The sequence below is a fragment of the Parus major genome, chromosome 2 (assembly GCF_001522545.3).
Source record: "Parus major isolate Abel chromosome 2, Parus_major1.1, whole genome shotgun sequence".
In the NCBI taxonomy this organism is placed as follows: Eukaryota; Metazoa; Chordata; class Aves; order Passeriformes; family Paridae; genus Parus; species Parus major.
In genome coordinates, this window is record NC_031769.1 from 108,350,444 (window position 1) to 108,369,134 (window position 18,691).

General features: G+C 41.6%; 1 protein-coding gene across 2 annotated transcripts in view; it reads right to left on the reverse strand.

The window, feature by feature from the left end:
• Nucleotides 1–18,663, reverse strand: part of KLHL14 (kelch like family member 14) — a 58,830-nt gene extending 40,167 nt beyond the window's left edge. For both annotated transcript variants that reach the window (XR_001519820.1, XM_015619877.1), the window contains exons 1-2: nt 17,451–18,663; nt 3,319–3,440 (exon numbers count right to left, since the gene is read on the reverse strand). Coding sequence is in view for 1 of the 2 variants with exons in the window: in XM_015619877.1 (XP_015475363.1) it covers nt 3,319–3,440; nt 17,451–18,388 (1,060 nt within the window). In the remaining variant the exon portion in view is untranslated. The remainder of the gene's footprint in view (nt 1–3,318; nt 3,441–17,450) is intronic.
• Between the last annotated feature and the right edge of the window lie 28 nt (nt 18,664–18,691).

Genomic DNA, 18,691 nt, shown 5'->3' on the forward strand with positions numbered 1-18,691 from the left:
TAGATCTAGTCTTGTCTAGGGAACAAAATGAGATTGCTCCTCTGCTGAGCTGTCATACTCGACAGCTCGTGCTGTTCCACCTGCACCCATCCTCGCAGCTCCAACTGCAGTGCCATGGAGTCAGTAGTTCCTGATGGTTGATCTTCTCCTGTTCCTTATGCATCACACAAGGCAGGACACAGAGCCCTAAGCAACTGAGTGCTGAGAAGTGAGACACTCTCCGTGCTGAGAAGGAAAAAGGAAACAGACAAGCAGGTCCCTCTCAAATGAGTCTGTAAACCCTGCTGGGGCTCCTCTCAGTGGAGAGTGACAAGAAGAGATTCAGGCTCCTCTCATCTATCTCCTCCTCGATGGCCCTGCCACTGCAGCCAGGATTGAGTGTTTGCTCCTTTCCCACCATCCCTATCCCCAGATGCCACTGGAACAGAGAGCAGAAAACAAGGAATGTACATGAGTTTGGAGGAAGGGAGGGGGAATTTCTGTGCACACTTACATTGGATCAGTAAGCCCCTAAGTGCAGAATGTGGCATTTTGATGGTGTGTGGGGGAGCCTATTGGCAGCCAGAAGGTTAAAGAAGAAACTTTATAACAGAAGGAAATCAAATACACCTAAGGCGATAATAAAATTGAACATTTTGAAATACCAGACTACAGGAACTGAAATTCTTCCCATCACAGAACCTCATGAGCAGGACATAGCTTTTGCTCTGCCCCTATTCACTAAGGAGCAAGCCCCTCATCTGCACTGATAAATTGAGAATGAACCACAAGATCAGGACTGAAAGCACTATCTAAGAGGGGAAAAAAAAAACCAGAAAAAAAATCTTCTGCCTTTGTTGCTGATTGAATATCTCTGATATGACAACAGTGGATTGAGAGAGAGATAAAATAATAAAAAAAGAAAACTACTTACTAAATTGCAAAAAAGTACTTGACAAATAAAGATAGAACTATGTCCTTAAATTGATCCCCCCTAAATGTCATAGTATGTTGATACCACACCATAGCTGCACTGAACTACCACTATGTTGTAGGCTTGTGCAGTCTCTTGTCTTCCTAAGACTTTTCAGTCACAGTTCTTCAAGTCCCTGCATTCCTATGCTGTAGTTCTTCACTGTTTCACAAAAAAGGACTGAAGATCTACTTGGACTTATCTTCCATTCTCTCTTAAGACAGAAAAACAAGTGGATACTTGAAACTCTTATTTCGCCTGGTTTTGTTTGTTTTTTGGTTATTTTTAATAGTTATTGCTAACATTTTGTGAGTAGTAAAATATTTTCTAAGAAATAACGTCTGTTAACATTTTGTCTTTTTCAGTGTGAAAAGACAGGCATTCTCCTCTGTGTTCTTCAAACTTTAGCCCAGGCCAAGAGGGCATCCTTTTCTGACAGGATTTGCAAGTACAGCACTACTCATGTCAAGAGAGGGCTGTGTATTTGACAGCTGTTGTCTCAGCCAGCACTGAGACAGATCCTGGGACCTTCAGGACTTCCAGTGCTGAGCAGCAAGCGCTTGAACCTGAGCTGGCCAGGGCTGCAACAGATGCCTTGTGCTTTTAACTGCAGCACTGAATGTTTTGTGCACTGACATAATGGAAAGAGAACTTTTCTTCCCTGTTTCTAAAGGCAACACAGGAAAGACTACATTCTCTACATAAAATTAGTCTGAAACATCTCTCAACACCACCATAGACAGTGTTACTCCAACACTAGAGATGGACATTTAACCAGAGCATTAAAGTATCCTGCCTCTGAGTAGTTTCCCACAGTCTTGGAGACTGCAAGGCAATGTAAATAACCAAGAGCTGAGTAAATTCCATTCTTACAAATTCTGACAATCTACAGCTAGTTAGGATTCAGAAAAAAGCTTTTTACTTTAATTCAGTTGAGAGTTCAGATCTTGAAGTAAGAGATCCATTTCTCCTGCCTCTCCTGTTGAGCCACTGGATTAGACACAGCAAATGAAAAAAACACCTGGACAGTTCTGCCTTAGGCAGTATCATTGATTTTTCACTGACTTACCATCTTCAGAATTTTCTTAGAAGTAGTGTAGAGAGGCGAGTATCGTAACTTATTCTGAAAAATGTGAAGCATAATATATTCCCTAGCACAGGTGCTGTAAACTTTTATAATGTACACTTCATATAACCTTTTGTAATTGTCATTCCTACACAACACCCACAACTATTAGTCCAGGTCATCTATACCTAAACAGTCTTTACGTGACACCACTTTGTGAAAGGCTCCTAAATCTTCCATGGGAAAAAAAATCAATCTGCAAGGGCATTATTTCAAGTCCTGCATCATAGCAATTTTAAATTTTTTTTCATCCTAACCTGTGCATGTAATATTAATGTGGATGTATGCCATTATAGGGTTTTGTATAAGGGCGAAGAACAAAATTCTGTAAAATGTATTTTACTGAGGGGGGGAAAAAAAAAAAAGCAGGTCTAATAGGAAATCCAGGTTTTACCAGTTGTCCAGTTTTAGAAGTATGGTTTTGATTTATGGATCAAAATTGCTCATTTATTATTTTATCTATACTGCTTTGGGCAATTTTGACAGTTAAAATTTAGTTTTATTGACCAATGCAGCCAGTTTAGCCACAAGGGGACTAATGCACACACAGCCTGCTGCACTCAAGAAGCTATGATTTGATTCCATGACCAAGTCAGACTGGGAATCACAACCAACATAACAATAAGTTCCAAATCTCGATGCTCGAGGCAAAATACTTACTCTAAAACCAATCCACTATTAAAAGAAGGTGGGAAAGAATTTTGAGATAGCAGCCTCCATGCACTGTTTATTGTAGCTGATATATTCCACCAATGCTTCTGTCAGCAATGGACGCAGGGTAGTACAGAGGAAACCTTTCTTTAATGATTGTGGACAACAGATAAAGCTGGAAGAAGGAAATGAAAATGCAAAAGAGAATCAAAGGTGTGCTCTAGTACTGTGGCTTACCAGGGATCTGACTCTTGAAAAAAATGTATTGAAAAAACTGCCTTTTTTATTTTTCTAAACCAGATTTTATTCATATATACATAAATATGCATGGGTTCATGTTGCAGCTTGAAAGACTTACAAGTTTACTTAAAAAAACCAAACTTACTGGAATGATTTTAAGCCAATGTTAATTTAGGCCTATCCTATTATAAAATTAGCATCTTCTGCAATCTCAATTTATTGCTCCATTGTGAAGCCCCTTGTGATACATAAACAAATCTCTGAAGAGAAACAAATCAATAAAGAGTCTAATTTGATTAACCATGTTTTTAAATTCATCAAGACAACTGTACAAAAATAAACCACTTACTTGTCAGTATTTTCCACGTCTTCTTTTCATCATCATAATACTGAACCAAATTGCTGGGTAGCCGGTCAGGTCCGGGAGGCAATCCTCCAACCAATAACAGCATTTTCTTATTGGAACGAATTCTTCACCCAAAACAAGAGGAAAGATGAACAACCACATTACTGAGGAGTATTTTTAGTGGCAACAAAATCATAACCATCAAAAGAATGTTCACTGCTTGCAGTTTCCTATTTCATTTTTTTGTGTTTCTTTTCCCAATCATGTCTCAACAATTTCTTGAACCAAGCAGAAAAATGATCAGAAAAGCTGCATATCTCTCTACTCGTGGAATAATAAGCTTCCTTTATGCAATTTGTTAGAGGTTCATTCTAGAACGACCTTTTTCTTATATTATCCCTTTAAATCATCACTCTTTACAGCTGAATACACATGAAATGCTCTGGAGTTGTACTAAGGTTAAGCATTAAAGTTGCATGTCAAAAATCGTATTAGTCAAAATCATTATTATAAGCCATTCTACACTCAAAGAACCTTGAAAAAATTAAGGTTATGCAGAGAGTTTGTGAGCCAACTCTTTAATCACACACTGAACTTCAGAGATATATAGTTTAGTACAATTAGCAGCACTGGGCTAATGGTTATGGGTTAAATGCTACTTACAAGCACTTTTGTTTGTTTAATTTAGTCCAGACTCTTGCTTTCCTTCTCCCCCCCGGCTCTCCCCCTCGTCTTCGCTCTCCCCCTGTGCACCACTGGCTATAGCAACACCAATTGGTAAAAATGAGACTGTGATGTTGTTGTGAGCCTCCCCAGAGTGGAGCCCTGCCAATGCTTGCCACTGATCCAGCGGCATGAACCTGCTCAACTGTGCAAAGTCACTCTAATTCCCTCCCTCTGTTTTTCTACCTTCTCCCCCAGGGGGCAACCACTGAAAGGAGTGACTACCCACCCATCAAGAGCTGGCAATTCGCTGCTATTAACCGTGACCGTGATTCCCAATCTGCCTGGCAGTTCTTAAGAACAGGACTGCAATGTCTCATCTGCAGTAAAAGTGGTTATCTGCACCCTGGCCTCCAATGCCCCACCTGATGAACGTACAATTTCTCTGCAGCATTAAGGGATTTAACACAATTGTAAGTGAAAACTGGAGGGGAGGCCCAGACCCCCAGATGAGCCCTGGATGCTTTAATAGTCACTTTGCATATAATTGAACTCCCACCGGTTATACTTAGCTTGGGTGAGATAACACTGAAATAAAGGTCTAGGCTCAAAATGTTCCTGTTAGGTAGGAAGGTGACGTAGCCTGGAACACATCCATCCATATGAATGACTCTGCAGCGGGACCTTGCATTTGACAGAACACACCCTTGTCAAACACCATTTTTCCAGGCATGACAACACCCGGGTAGCACTCTGTGTGTCAGTCTGCAGCAAACATCCCAGCCAAGAAAGGCACAGAGCACCACAAACCAAAGCCTACCACCAGAGATGCTTTTGGCGGGGTCAAAGCACCACCCAGAAGCTCCAACCTCAGCAGTGCACTCCAGCAGTGGGAGCTTTACAACTGAGGCACACTCATGGCTTCACTCCAGCTGCTACCTAGAATGTGTGTTGGTGATTTACAATCTGTATGATTTCCATTTGTAGCAGGACTGCATTTTTTGAGAAGAATGGGTAAAATTAACTAGATTGTGCTGCAGACATGCACCAACCACAAGGAACACCCTTCAGGAAGGGAACACACCGCTGAGGGCTTGATCCACACAATGCTCCAGAGTAAAATTTGTCAAATGGCTGTCCCAAAGGCAATTATAGACTACAGATACACCTATGACAAGGATGGCCAGGAAACTATCTGGCATATGGCCTTATCTGTTTTTTTAAACAGATTTAGGGTTCAGAGAAGGTCATGAATTGACAATGGATGAAACAAAACCCTCAGTGCAAGAGCAGGAGTTAAACCATGGGGGAAGTGACACTGTCCCATGCTGTCCTACCCCTTGATTCTCTCCCAGCTTGGGGAGAACCCCTGCAGTGCCTCAGTCTTTCTGACAAGCCAGCCTTTGATGCCTGCACTGCACCTGCTATGTGCTGTCAAATGAGGACTGTTACCTGCCCAGCAGACTGTGGCTGTGTAGGATATCAGGAACCATCTCATGATCACTGTCAGCACAGATTCCATAGTGAGACCAAGCTCTGAGGAAAGCTTACTAAAGCACTGCCAGCGTCTTTTAACGTTCGGTCTCCCCAGTAAAGTTTTTAATGAGAGAACATTTGATAAAAACTATGCAACATGGGAGTATGATAAACTGTTTTTGGTATGAGTTAGGGATGACTGCACACGTAACAAGTGGCAGAGCAAACCAGAGCCATAAGTCAGTTATGCATGGCCATCCCTAACGATAGAGAATAAATTGTTTATTCCAGCCCTCCTGTGTTGTATGTTATATCACAATCAACTCCCCGTGCATTGTAAAATTCAGAATGCCCTTGCAAGGTTTACTTGATAAAGGAGTTTATTTTGATTTTCATCTTTCATCTGTAAAACTCCCTTCTAACTCCAAAGCACTGTGAAAATCCAATGAATGGCCAAGGCTCAATAGTTAAGGTGAAGAATGAAATGTCAGATATAACTCTGAGTTTCCAGACTTTGGCAGTTGCAACTGTCCTTAACATTACTTTTTCAGCTAAACAGTCTGAGAAGCTACTGTTTCTTGACAAGGAGTGGTACTGCTATATTGGTATGCTTATAAACTATTAATTTTTTTAATATGTTTCAAATGGGAAGTAGCAAGAACAGAGACTTTTAGTAAAAGTTTAGTAAGAACTTAATAGTCAGCAAAGTCTCTACCGAAAGCACAGGGCAATTTCACATGGCAAAGAAGAGATGGGTACTTATACTCAAAATATCTAATCCGTCTGCATTGAGAGCTCTTCCAATGAACCAAGTAAAGATAATACAGTGGCTAAAGATGTGCAGGCTTTAAACTGATATGTTTCCTTGGAGCCAAATCTGGCTTTTAAGTTTTAATGTAAAATGCTACAATTTAGGTTTTGAAAAAAGATTTTCTTTATTATGTCACATTTATGTTTCATATTGCACTAAGCAGTGCTATTAAGAAACTTACAATGCATTCTAAAATACGAAAAACTTGTAAATGACCACTGCTTTTATGCAGAAGACTTTTCCAAATATTAATAAAAATGTAACTCAGTGAAACACTATGATAAAGACAAGATTTAAAAATACATATAATACACTGAGCAAGATAAAGCTTCCTCCTTTCTTGTATTATTACATGTTTGCTATTTGGATAATACTATATCTGACACAGTCCTTTTTCCCACAGTCCTTATTTTATAGTGTCATATACTATTCAGTTACATGCTGTGGTTCACAGTGCCCCCAGTCAGGATTCCGTGGTCACCTTGTGTTCTGTTAACATTAGTGGGTCTTGGTCAGGGAAGGCTAAACCGTGGACAGGCAGGCTGATGTCATGGCAAAAAAAGTTGAGATAAATTTATCCACATGTTATCTTGAAAGCATTACTTAGAACTAGACTCCAAATCTTTAGATCTAACTGATGAACATGCACGTGTTCTTATTATTCTGCACACACATTGCAGTTTCTGTTCGGCTAAGATTTTAAAACACTTAATTCACCTTAATTAAGTTCCTGAGTACCTCATGTGGTGTGAAATTTATTTTGTCAACTTACAAGGCTGGAAACCAAAGTATATTTCAAAGTCAACATTTTCAAACTTGTATAGTTTCTCTCAGGCACACAAACCCATGAATTTGAGTACTCACAGAAGTGGCTTCATTTTCAGAGATACCCATCAACATAACTAAATCCTACTCACTTCAAAGGTAGCAGCAGATGCCCATCAGCTCTAAAACTCAGATCACCAGTCCATGGTCTAAACTAACAGTGCATATTAATGGCAAGAGGCTGAGCCCAAGAGAGTTTATAGAGTCACAAGAAATCAGTAGAAAAGGCTGTAAGAGATCTCAACACTCCTGACAACCACTCCTACTCTTTTGCAACCTTGATGGCCTCATGTTAATAGAAAACGCATGAATGGGAAATACTCTTCTTGTACATTGTTTTTCTTTATTAACATATCCATCAATCTTGTACTGGTGGGTTTTCCTTATCTGGGCAATTAGTAGAAGTTCATTCTACAAAAGCTGGCAAGAAAATAGCCTCAAACATGTTTGTTTGCTCCAGACTCTTCCAGTTTTGAAACAATGCACTAAGGCTCTGTCCTCTGTTAGGGAAAGCAAAGAAAAAAAAAGGAAAGTACACAACCATGAAGTGGCAATCCTGTTCTTAATGCATCCAGTGTAGTGTTAGACATCAGAAAGAAAAATGCATCTTAAGGCATATAAGTGATCATGGTCATCAATGAGAAAAAAAAGAAGAAAAAAAAGAAAAAAAAACATTCAACTATACTCTTCTCTTAAATCAGGGCTGTAGTTAACCCAGAAGTTTGGAGTCCATTCAGAGCAGGGACTTGACAGATATGATGGCATCCTTTCTGTTGCTTCAGTGCTGACCTTAGACACAGCAGAGCCAAACTGAACTCCAGGTGTTTGCCCACTGAACTCGAGCACTAGCAAAACCAGGCGTAAGACCAGCACAGACCCAGCAAGGGAGGGTGAATGTGTGGTGGGTTTTACTTACATCGTCACACCTCATTACATCAAAGGATACGAGAAACTGGAGTCTGACAGTGATACTGTCAAAACAAGAAGCAAAAACCTCAATAAAGGGGGTTATATTAACCTGCAGCAGAAACAAATGATTTCAGAGAGGTTTAGATACCAACCTCTAGGTAACAGAAAGAGACATACATACTATCTCAATCGACATTTCAGTTGCAGACCTTTTGTTTGTTAGCACCAAAAACTTAATTTCATCTTCAGAAACCAGGATGGTCTTTAGCAACCCTTCTCTTCTCAAAAGGCAGCTGAAGGGGTGCTGTGTTCAACAAAAAAGTTGTTGACAACCAAGCTGCAGTCTACAAAACTGAACAAATGTTGCAAGCATCCATTTGCCCATGACTGGAAAAAAATGTTTTGCCATTGAGAACATGGGATGTGATCTTCAACAATTAACTTCCCAGCTCCTAGATGGGCATTTCAGCGCAACAAAAGTGTCATACGAAAACTGCTTATTTCAATGGATTTTGGCTTCCATAGTTGACTGCAAAGATAGCCATGATTAGTAACACATGTTTAATAGAGAGGAAATCTAATTATCCGGGAGTTTAACGATGAACTCAATGAAAGCCATAAGGTACAATGTAAAATTTATTTTGGACAAAGGAATTTTATGAGGTTTAGTTATCACATAAAATGAATTAACAAACATCATAACCTATAGGTGAATAGACATCCAGAATCTCTTCCTAACTCTACAGCACTGCTAGGGGAAGGACCTGAGTTCTCACAGTAAACAGACCAAATCCTGCATGTCTTTCTCCTTATGGATAAAGTACAGATGTTAAGAATATCCTGATTTTGTCAAAATGTAAAGCATGATAAAGTCCCTTGCAAATTATGACCAATAAATTGTTTAGTTGTTCAGTTCAAAGAATTTTCAAAAATCTGCTGAATGCATGGAAGTTGCTTTATGAATGGATTTTTTTGCCTCTTCTAATTTTCACCTATTGCCCCAGGCATACCAGAAAGAATATGAAAAAGCTTTCTGGAAATAGTAAAAACCAGTCTTATAATGAAGATTTTGGGTTTCATCTTTTCATTCTCCACATAGGCATACTTTGCAGAAGGCCCCAGGTACCGGATTTCATTGCAGCAGAGCTCACAGTAATGTTCACTGAAGATGACACTAATTTAATACATGTTGCTGACCACTGACAAAATGAAGTTTAGGAAGACAAATACTAAGCTGAGAGTGATTTGTTGCAGACATTGATTGTTGGCTTTCTCCTCTGAATTTACTAGAAGTTTTTTTTTTAAAAAAATTGTTCAATACTCTAAAAAAAAAAAAGGGCACAGAAAAGATTTAGTTAAGGTTTGCTTTAACAATAATCATTCCTTTTCCTTCTAAAAGCGTAAGTCTTAGGGTAAGTGAATATTTTATCTGGCAGGCCACACTTAACTGTTACAAAGTTACCTTACAAGTTAAAGTTCCTTTACAAAGTAGTCAGGAAGTTTTCCATCCCCTGTATTAAAACAACTTAGAATCTGTTTGAAGCTCTGAAAACCCCATTTTTCTTTATGAAATCAATCCCACTACTGTTGATCTCTAAGTTAATATTTAAGAGTTAGCTTCCAGCTTTTATCTGGAAGATTTTTTTAAAGTCCATGTCCCTTCCTTTTTGGGGTAAAAGCCTCTGATGTAATAGGTAGATTAGCAGTGGTAATTATCCTGGAAGAGTGACACCTATCCAGTGCTCCTTTGGGAAGAACACAGAGGGGTGTCTTTCTCTTCTTTGCCTTCCTGCACTACCAGATGCTAAAGATATCCTTACTAGCCACACACAGAGTATCTGGAGCACTGTAAGGGAGGTGAATTCAAAGGAATGTTACTAGCAAACCAAATTGGTGAATGAGACACAAACCCTCCTGTGTCATGAATCTTATCAGTAAAATTATTCAAACAACAGATTTTCTGCACTGACAGAAGTTCTGAAAAACTTTCAAGTAATTTCCTTTATGATGAATATAAAAAAAACACCAAACAACAAAATACCAAACAAAACAAACCAAACAAAAAAAAAAGAGTAAAAAATAAGTGCTTTTGCAAATTGCTTTCCCTTCCTCACTTCATTTTGTTTGGCTTTTTTTGGGTTTGGTTTGTTGGCTGGTTCCATTTTTTATTTTTTTTGTTTGTTTGATTTTATTTTTCTGACAGAGGTTGTAAAATGGAAATGCCTTATAGAATGCTTCAAAGTGATCAAATCATCTTTTCAATTTTTTTCCCCTAGGAAATTTCAACCAACTCTTATTTTTTGATTTTTCAGACTGTGGAAAGTCAAGAAAGTCCTTTTTTGTTTGATTCTGTGTCTGATGCCCATGTCAACAGAAGGTCTCTGCATCAGAGGCTGTGTTCTCTCTCCAGCTGAGGCTCCTTTTCCTTAGGAAGCCAAAGGAAAGAAACACACCTTACTGCCAGCTCGCTCAAGGTGTGACTTGTTACCTTTTCTACTGGTTTGTTTGGGTTGTTTTTTGTTTTTGTTTTTTTTTTTTTTACTGAAAGAAGGTATCAGTTGGGGAATGCAGGAAGAACCAACTGTGGCACCAACTTCTATTTACTTCCAGCTTCACTGCAAACCGTCTGCTTCCATTGAACTTGGCAGCTGACAATATTTGCTCAGTTCATTGTCTGCTTTCCAAGAATACAGCAAGTGTTGACTACTAAGTACTAGGCATGACAGTCTTTAAAGAAAATTTCAGGGAAGCAGCAAATATGAAAAATGTTGCCAGGAAGTATCTACCAATAGTTTTCAACTTTCCATGGTCTTCAATTTCTTTAGATGGTCCTTTGGTAAACATGTAATACCAAACAGAATCTGTTTCAACAAAACCAACATGAGAGATGTTTACAGAGCAGGGGAGTCCCGCTCAAGCACTTCTTTTAGGATTCCTATTCCCTGCTCCATCTTTTCAGGCCATGCTGAGCAAAGGATAATAACAAACCTTGCTCTAATTTAGAAAATGTCTTGGATTCTAAAAACACAGGAGTTGTTTGAAAAGATGAAACAGTGTTTTTACAGATTATATAGATTTTTTTCATAACATGAGTTTAACAGAACCAAAGCTTTTTCCCGGCAAACTACTTTCTGTTGATTTTGTGCTCTACATTAACTCTCATCACTCCCCTTGCCTCCAAGGCTCCCTGTGCTTCCTCTTCAAGTACAAATCCAAACAATTACACCAGCACAGCTCTGTTCCATTTACTGCTCAGCAGTTACAGACTCAGAACCTCCATATTCTTCTGCTATAAAGATTATAGAGACCGCAGGCCACAACATGCCCTCTAAGACCCTCTCTTTTCTATCTCTTCTCTCCACATGAAGGGGAATGCACATCAGGCAGAGAGCGAAAAGTCTCAGACCAGTAGCAAAGACATACATGTCTGATGCTCACCATGATCCTACAGCACTCCATTTGTAAAAGGTACACCCTAAGGATAAATCATTCCAGGAGGATTTTGTCTGAAGTAGGACTTTGTTGTCTAGAAGGCTCCACACCACTCACGACCTACGTACTTCCCAACAGGACAGAGATGGATTGTGTTACCAAAGGATGGGCAAGAACAGCGCTGGAACTCATGACAGACAACTCTGCTTTTAGGGACCTGCATGACTTGTAAAGCTGCTATGTAGACTGTCACAGGTGGTGGAAAGAGGCATTTTTGCTCCAGCATTTAAGGAAAAAGTTCCCATTTTCATAAGCACTTTCTCATCACTTTGAGTGGTTTAGTAAGATAACTTGTTCTTAAACATAGTTTAATTTTCCCCCCTGAACAAGCTGTTCTGAAATCCAGTAAAAGATTTCCCCTCAGAAAAAGAGTTTGGAGATGCAGATGCATGTATTTGAAGCTACTTCAAGTGCTGAAAAGACAGAGTGACAAAGCCAAGGAGAAGAAAAGTTCAGGAAACTGCAGCACCCTCCAAAGACCCAAGCACAGAGGTCTGGAGCAGTGGGGATTAGTGTGTGTGTGAAGTCAGGAGCCTGGTGAGAGCAGCGCTCAGAAGTCAGGGTAAGAGGATTCCAGAGAGAGGATAGACAGAGGTAAAGTTCAGTAGATTGGATCTGGGGAAGAGCCCTATCATCCAGGGACATAAATCAGGAGGGACTGCCAGTTCCCAAAGGACACTATTCCAAGCAGTGCCTCCGACTGCAAAACTGACTGGCAGGGCAAGTACATGCACAAGGTGCCTGGCAGCCCTTCTGCACCTGCAGCTGTTGGAAAGATGGTTGTCCATAAAAAGAGGCCATTAAATGCTCCTCATAAGTTATGTGTCTCTGAACAAATATTATAACTGAGCCAAATAAATGGCTATCACCTATGTCTCTGCAGTTCTCAAGGATTTTACCAGCTAGGACATATGGGCCTTTAAAAAGGCTCCCAAGGACTTTCCTGACCTGTAGCAGTCCTTTTAGGACAATGGTGTTTCCTCTGTTCATAATGTGAGCTCCAGGCCTCCCACCCTTTTGGAAACTCCACATGTCTCTGCTCACACTTCAGCATGAGCTCGTCTCCAATGGCAAATGAATGCATGTGAGGCAAGTAAGGAAAGTAGGTGAGACTAACTGGGATTAAACTGACTCCAGGTCTGTGGTTCACTACCCCACTGCCTCTAATGTGTCAGTCTCCCTTCTGCAGCTCAGCTGAGAGAGCCCTGGCACATGTACAATTTCCAGATATTAATTCAAGCACATAAAAACTGATCCAAAGCTTACTAAAATAAACCAGAAACTCACATCCACTTCATCCACACTGTAACGCAAAAATTAATAACTCACATATATTTTAAGATATGTTTTTCTTATCAGGATGTAAATTCGGGATCTGTAGTATTTCTCACTTGCAATTAATCATGAATAAAAATATTAGTTAAAAATCCAAATATTGCTGTTATGATCACAAAGGGACAGGTAGGTGGTTGTAACCAGAACACAGAGTGCATTTCAATGAAAAATCACACACTTTTTTTACAACCACCAAACATGGGAATCTCTGCCGAGATTCTACAAAAATCTCAGTAGAAAAAGAAGTCAAATTGAACTACGGTCTGTGAGATCTGGAGACAAATAGTGTATGCAAGAAGGAAATTATTTAATTGCCAAGGGATGTAACTGGTTTCTTCAAATTTTTAATCTCCTCTGTAGAAAGTAAAACAGACCAGGCATATATGTCTTCCACATAAATGCCACCGTCTCACGCTGTTCAGCACCTTACATTTTCCTTCTCCATCAAGAGTTATCATCTTCCTACTGAATGAAAACTGCTCATATCATCTTCATCACCTGTCACCATCACTTTTACTAATATTGCCTAACACCAAACAGTCTGGATTGACACCCTCTCTCCACTGAAATGAAATAAAAAAACCAAAAAGTAAACCAAACCACCTCTACAAATAGCTTTAGCAGGACCAGAATTTGCACTTCTAATCTCCCCAAGGTCTAGTAGTCCAGGGAACAAAAGTACAAAAAAACAGATGGGTCTGTACATGCTGGGACTTTGCTGAACCCATAAAACAGCACGGGCAGGCTTAGCCTTCCTATCTCTTTGTTTCTTTATTTCCCTCTTTTTTCTTATGCTCTTTAATTCTGTATTTTCTGCCTAGGACTATAACTATCTTATGTCAATTGGTTGATCTCCATCCATTTTTCCTCCCCCAGACCTGAAAAAGCTTTTCCAGAAACTGAAATACTCAGCTATTGACAACAGATGCTGTTTCTTTTAAGAATCAGTGTCCCCACTTTTGTTTAATTCCTTATCATTTTTTATCTTCCGAGGTCCTTTTCATTTTGCTAGTTTCCTTTCCTGTCTGATATACTATTCTTACATTTTTCTGCCTTTAAAACTATCCTTCTCTCACCTCCTCCCTCATTTGTACTTCACTGCTTCTGCTGCTTATATTCCATTTCTCCCCTGGGGTATCTCAACTCATTTATTTTTCTGCATTTTCCCCTCTCTCCCAGTTTTACTTCCTTCAGTCCCCTCTGCCTTCAGGTATGCAGCTGTATTTGCTGCTCTGCCGGCAGATCCTGGGAGGGGCAGACCAGCCCAAACACCCTTTGCTGGTGAGAGGAGCTGCAGGTGGTAATGCTCTATCCCCAAACTTTCAAAAAATTAAAAACACATACCATGTGTTATATAAAATACATTATGTTACACGATGAAGCACAGACATTTTAATCAACTCAATACTCTAGTGAGGATACAAGAGTCAAACAAATGTCTGGAATATGAACTTTCCTCTAAATGCATTTTCTTCCCAGAACTACAGAAGATGATACAGCACAAAGCTACGTGTCTCTTTCAGGGACAGACAAACATAATTTAAGCCTAATGTTCAGGGTCACTCACCCCACTCCAAGTTGAAATCAATTTTTCCTAGTGACATCAAAACTGACTGTGTCTCCAGAGGCTTTAACAGCAGCTTGTATGCTGAGGCCCTGGTGAGGTGAGCATCACTGAGCCAACAGTATTGCTAACTTTGCTTGGAGTTGAGCACCTGATTAAATGTCAAATCAAAGCCCAAATATCCATCCCCTGTGGTGAAGTCCTAAACCTCAGAGTGCACAGCAAGGCTCACGAGTCAGGAACATAATTCCTCAACTTTTAAAATCCTGATCATTTAATTGGTGTACCTTAAAAATTAATTTTACAAAAATACATCAAGACATTGAAGTATTACCTTCTCTTAGGAAATTTCATGAAAAGAAACTCCCTGCTCTCTCTGTAGGTAAACTGTGTTTTTCACTGCAGCACAAAAGACAACTCAGGTACTTCCTAGCCCCACTGGATCTGCATTTGTGGCACAAACATTATAAATACCTTTGCTCACAGAGCACAGACTGCCTCTTGTGAGCCCAAATCTCTTTCCTCCAGCCCTGACCACAGGATTGACTTTATAGTTATATTTCAGAGGAGAATCAGCATATTTTGAGCTTCCTGTTACATTCAATTCCATTAAGAAATGGAAGTAGCCCTAATGCCAGTGTACGCCAAAGTGTGGATATGTAACATACGCACTTTTTTAAAAGTAGCTTGTCAGACACACACACACAAAATAATAAAATAAAATAAAAAAAGTTATTTTAAAAAAATGCAGGAAAGTTATTGGCAAATTCTAACACTGAGTGCAATTTTCATTTCTTGAATATGCAGGAAGCAGGTGGCTATGGCACTGGGCTGCTTGCATTCTCACCAACCCTTACTGTACTGTGCAGGAGCTATTACAGTGAACAGGAGGAACAGTTAATCTCTTTCTGAAGACATGTGAATCTTTGGCGAATGACCTTTCATTAAATTCCAAATTACCAAAGTCACCATTACTCACAGAAAAAAGTAATCAGAGTTTTGAAGTCTTTTTCTGTGTAATAATTTTTACGTATTTGCACATGTACTCCACTGTTAGTTACTTCAAAGATTTCCTTCTGCAAATTAGGAACTTAAGGAACTCTTTGCAGATTTTCTTCCTTAAAATAAAATTTTACTGAATGGACATCAACCTGTTAAAATTGCTACTTTAGAGAAACTATGAGTAACAGAGAGAGCAAATCTGGAAATCTCTGTAGTCTTGAACATTTCTTTTTTTTTTTCTTCCTTCATGTTTAAGAAGGCATTTGTACACTTAGGCAGCCTGGCAAAATCTTAAAGTGATTAAGATTCAAAGATGGGCCTTCGTGACCTTTATGCATTTCCAGGAATATTGTCCAAGACCAAAAATGAAAATATAACAATTTCATTCTGCATTACTAAGCATTTCAACATCTCCAACACTTTAACATTTGGAGTATGTTCTAATGCCTGCTTATAAATAAATCTGAATGGTTTTGCATCCAATTCACTGCCACTAAAGAACCCAATCAAGAGACGCTAGTTACAAGACAACAGTCTCGTAGACACACAAGACATACATTAGACATGCATTAAAGTTGGGAAGGTGACAGCAGGTTTTCACCCACTGTGTTTAAAGGTCTCTGAAATACCACTGTCTGCACAGACATGCAGACCTATTACAAATACAAAAAGTAGCATTTGTGGTATTTGGAGTCTCCTGTAAGTCATTAAGTGCAACTTAGACTCTCATCCAAGACTACCTAAAGTGCAATCCCTTTGTGTATGCTCTCGCTTACAGGGAAAGCCAGCCCCCAGCACCAGCAGTATCAGATTCTTGCAGCATCCATGACACTTGTAAGCATTCAGTGGTCAGAACACCACTACACATCCTTCAAATGACATGGACCACTGAAGCTGGAAAGGTATCTTCACTGAACCAAGCCGGCTGGTATCTCAGCAATCCACCAGGACACGAGCATCAGCTTGCCCCCGGCGGTGTGCAGAATCTTGCCTGAGGAGTTTGTGGGGTTTGCATTTTTGAAAGTCATCACTTTCAAGTGTTGAAATGCAAAGGGTAGGCACCAGCTTACAACAGTGGCATCTCAGAAACACTTTATGCTGCAAAATAGTTGTATTTGATGTTTTTGATTTCAGAGTGAGAATCAGTTAGACAACAAGGTGATAAGCGTGACAGAACACTGAGTGACCTAGCCGGAAATAATAAAAAGAGGGCACGCCATCTACAAAGTTAAACCTCTTTATGTAATGGGCATCTGAGTGCCCATTACATAAAGAATCCTCTGCATTTAATGCTAATTGAATGTATTATCTAAAATATTTTTAATGTACTAGTTTCTTTCTTGCTGCTGTCAAATAATTAGTAATATGCACCTATTAGTTACAAAGCTTATAATAAACTGAGTAATACAAAGTATGGTCTGATTTCTGTGCTACCACGCAACTGTATTATACCAACACTACAAGATGGTATTGTCTTTCCATCTGTGGAAGATGTACAAACATATTCTAAACGAAGATAAATAAATTTGGATATGTTTACTCCTTGTTAAACTACATGCTGTGCGTTCACCTCCTAACACCAACCTCATATTGTCAATCTTTGACATCATGATTCATTACCTTATTAAATGAAAATAACTGACATGTCATAGATGTAAGGACTATGAAGTCACAAGTTTCCATGCACATCACCCCACCACCAGCAATATCAGCATGTGCATAGATGATGCAGTTATTTATGAAAATAACAGATTTAGCACTTGGCTATTACAGTTTAAAGACGTAACCCCTTGTTATGGAGTAACATTGTGGGAGAAGAAAAAAAAAATAATTACGGTCAATAAAAACCGCCAAAGCCAGACTCCCAACGCGCGGGCGGCCAGAGGGCCGAGGGGAGGGGACGAAAAGTTTGGTGGTGCAGGGGGCGGGCGGCTCGGCCCCGCCGCCGCCCCCCTCCAGCCGCTCCGGCCGCCGCGCCGCCCCCGGCCCCGGCCCCGCGGGGTCTGTGCCCGCCGGGGCTCCCCGTGAGGGCAGCCCCCCCTCCCCGCCGCCTCTCACCTGCTGGCCAGGCTCTGCCGGCAGTGCTGCCTGAAGGGCATCAGGTGGTAGTTCATGGCGTCCAGCAGCAGCTTCTGGCACACGGGGTCGGTGCGCATGAAATCCACCGACTGGACCCGCTCCACCAGCTCCGGCGCCGGGATGAGGGCGAAGCGGAGGCGCTTCATCAGGTCCGGGGCGTACTGCATGCGGGTCTCCCGGTCGTGCTCCAGCCACAGCACGGACATCTGGAAGAGAGCCAGCTCCGACTCGACGGGGGGGGGCAGCGAGTCGAGGAGGGCGCGCATCTCCTCGAAGTTGAGCAGCAGCACGTCCTCCACCAGGTACTTGTTGGCCAGCTTCTTGGTCTCCTCCAGGCCGTGCAGGGCGGCGATCTTGCACACCTGCTTGTAGTTCTGCACCGAGATCTGGTCGTTGAGGAACTGCACGCACAGCTTGGTGACCTGCGGGATGTGCAGGATCTTGCTGACCGACAGCACCTCCTCCACCGTGTCCAGCGACAGGGTCACGTTGGCCGTGTACAGGTACTCCAGCACCAGCCGCAGCCCGATGGACGAGCAGCCCTGCAGCACCAGGTTGTTGATGGCCCGCGGGCTGGCCAGCAGCTTGTCCTCCGGAGAGGAGGATGGGGTACCGGGCTCCTCCTGCGTCTGCGGCGGCGGCGGCTCCTTCGGCGGACCTCCCAGCCCGTCCTGAGCGCCGGGCCCCAGCCCCAGGGCGTGCGGGTGCCCGCCGCTCCCGCCGCCGCTGGAGAACAGGGATCGGAAGTACTGGGAGCAGGAGGCCAGCACGGCCTTGTGGCAGTGGAACTGCTGGCCCTGGGCCGTCAGGGTCACGTCGCAGAAGAGCTGTTTCCTCCACAGCAGGTTGAGGCCGTGCAGCAGGTTGTCGCTGTGGCTGGGGTCGAAGGTGGAGGTCCTGTCCCCGGATCTGGACATGGCGAGCGGCCTCCGGCACACCTGCCTTTTAAGCCCTCCTCCAACCTGGGCAGAGGGGTGGGGAGGAGAGCGGGGTGGGGGGACACACGGGACGACACAACAATAAACACAGAGCTTTAGAGGCCCGGAGGGCGCATCCCGGCTGTGTGCGCAAGGGTGGCGGGGGGCGCAGCCGGGGGACGAGCTCCCCTCTGCCCGCCGAGCCGCCCCCCCTGCCCGGGACACGGACGGGCTCGCTCGGAGGGGCTGCAACTTGGGAGGGCTAGAGGAGATTTATTTTCTTTTTTTTCTTTTTTTTTTTTT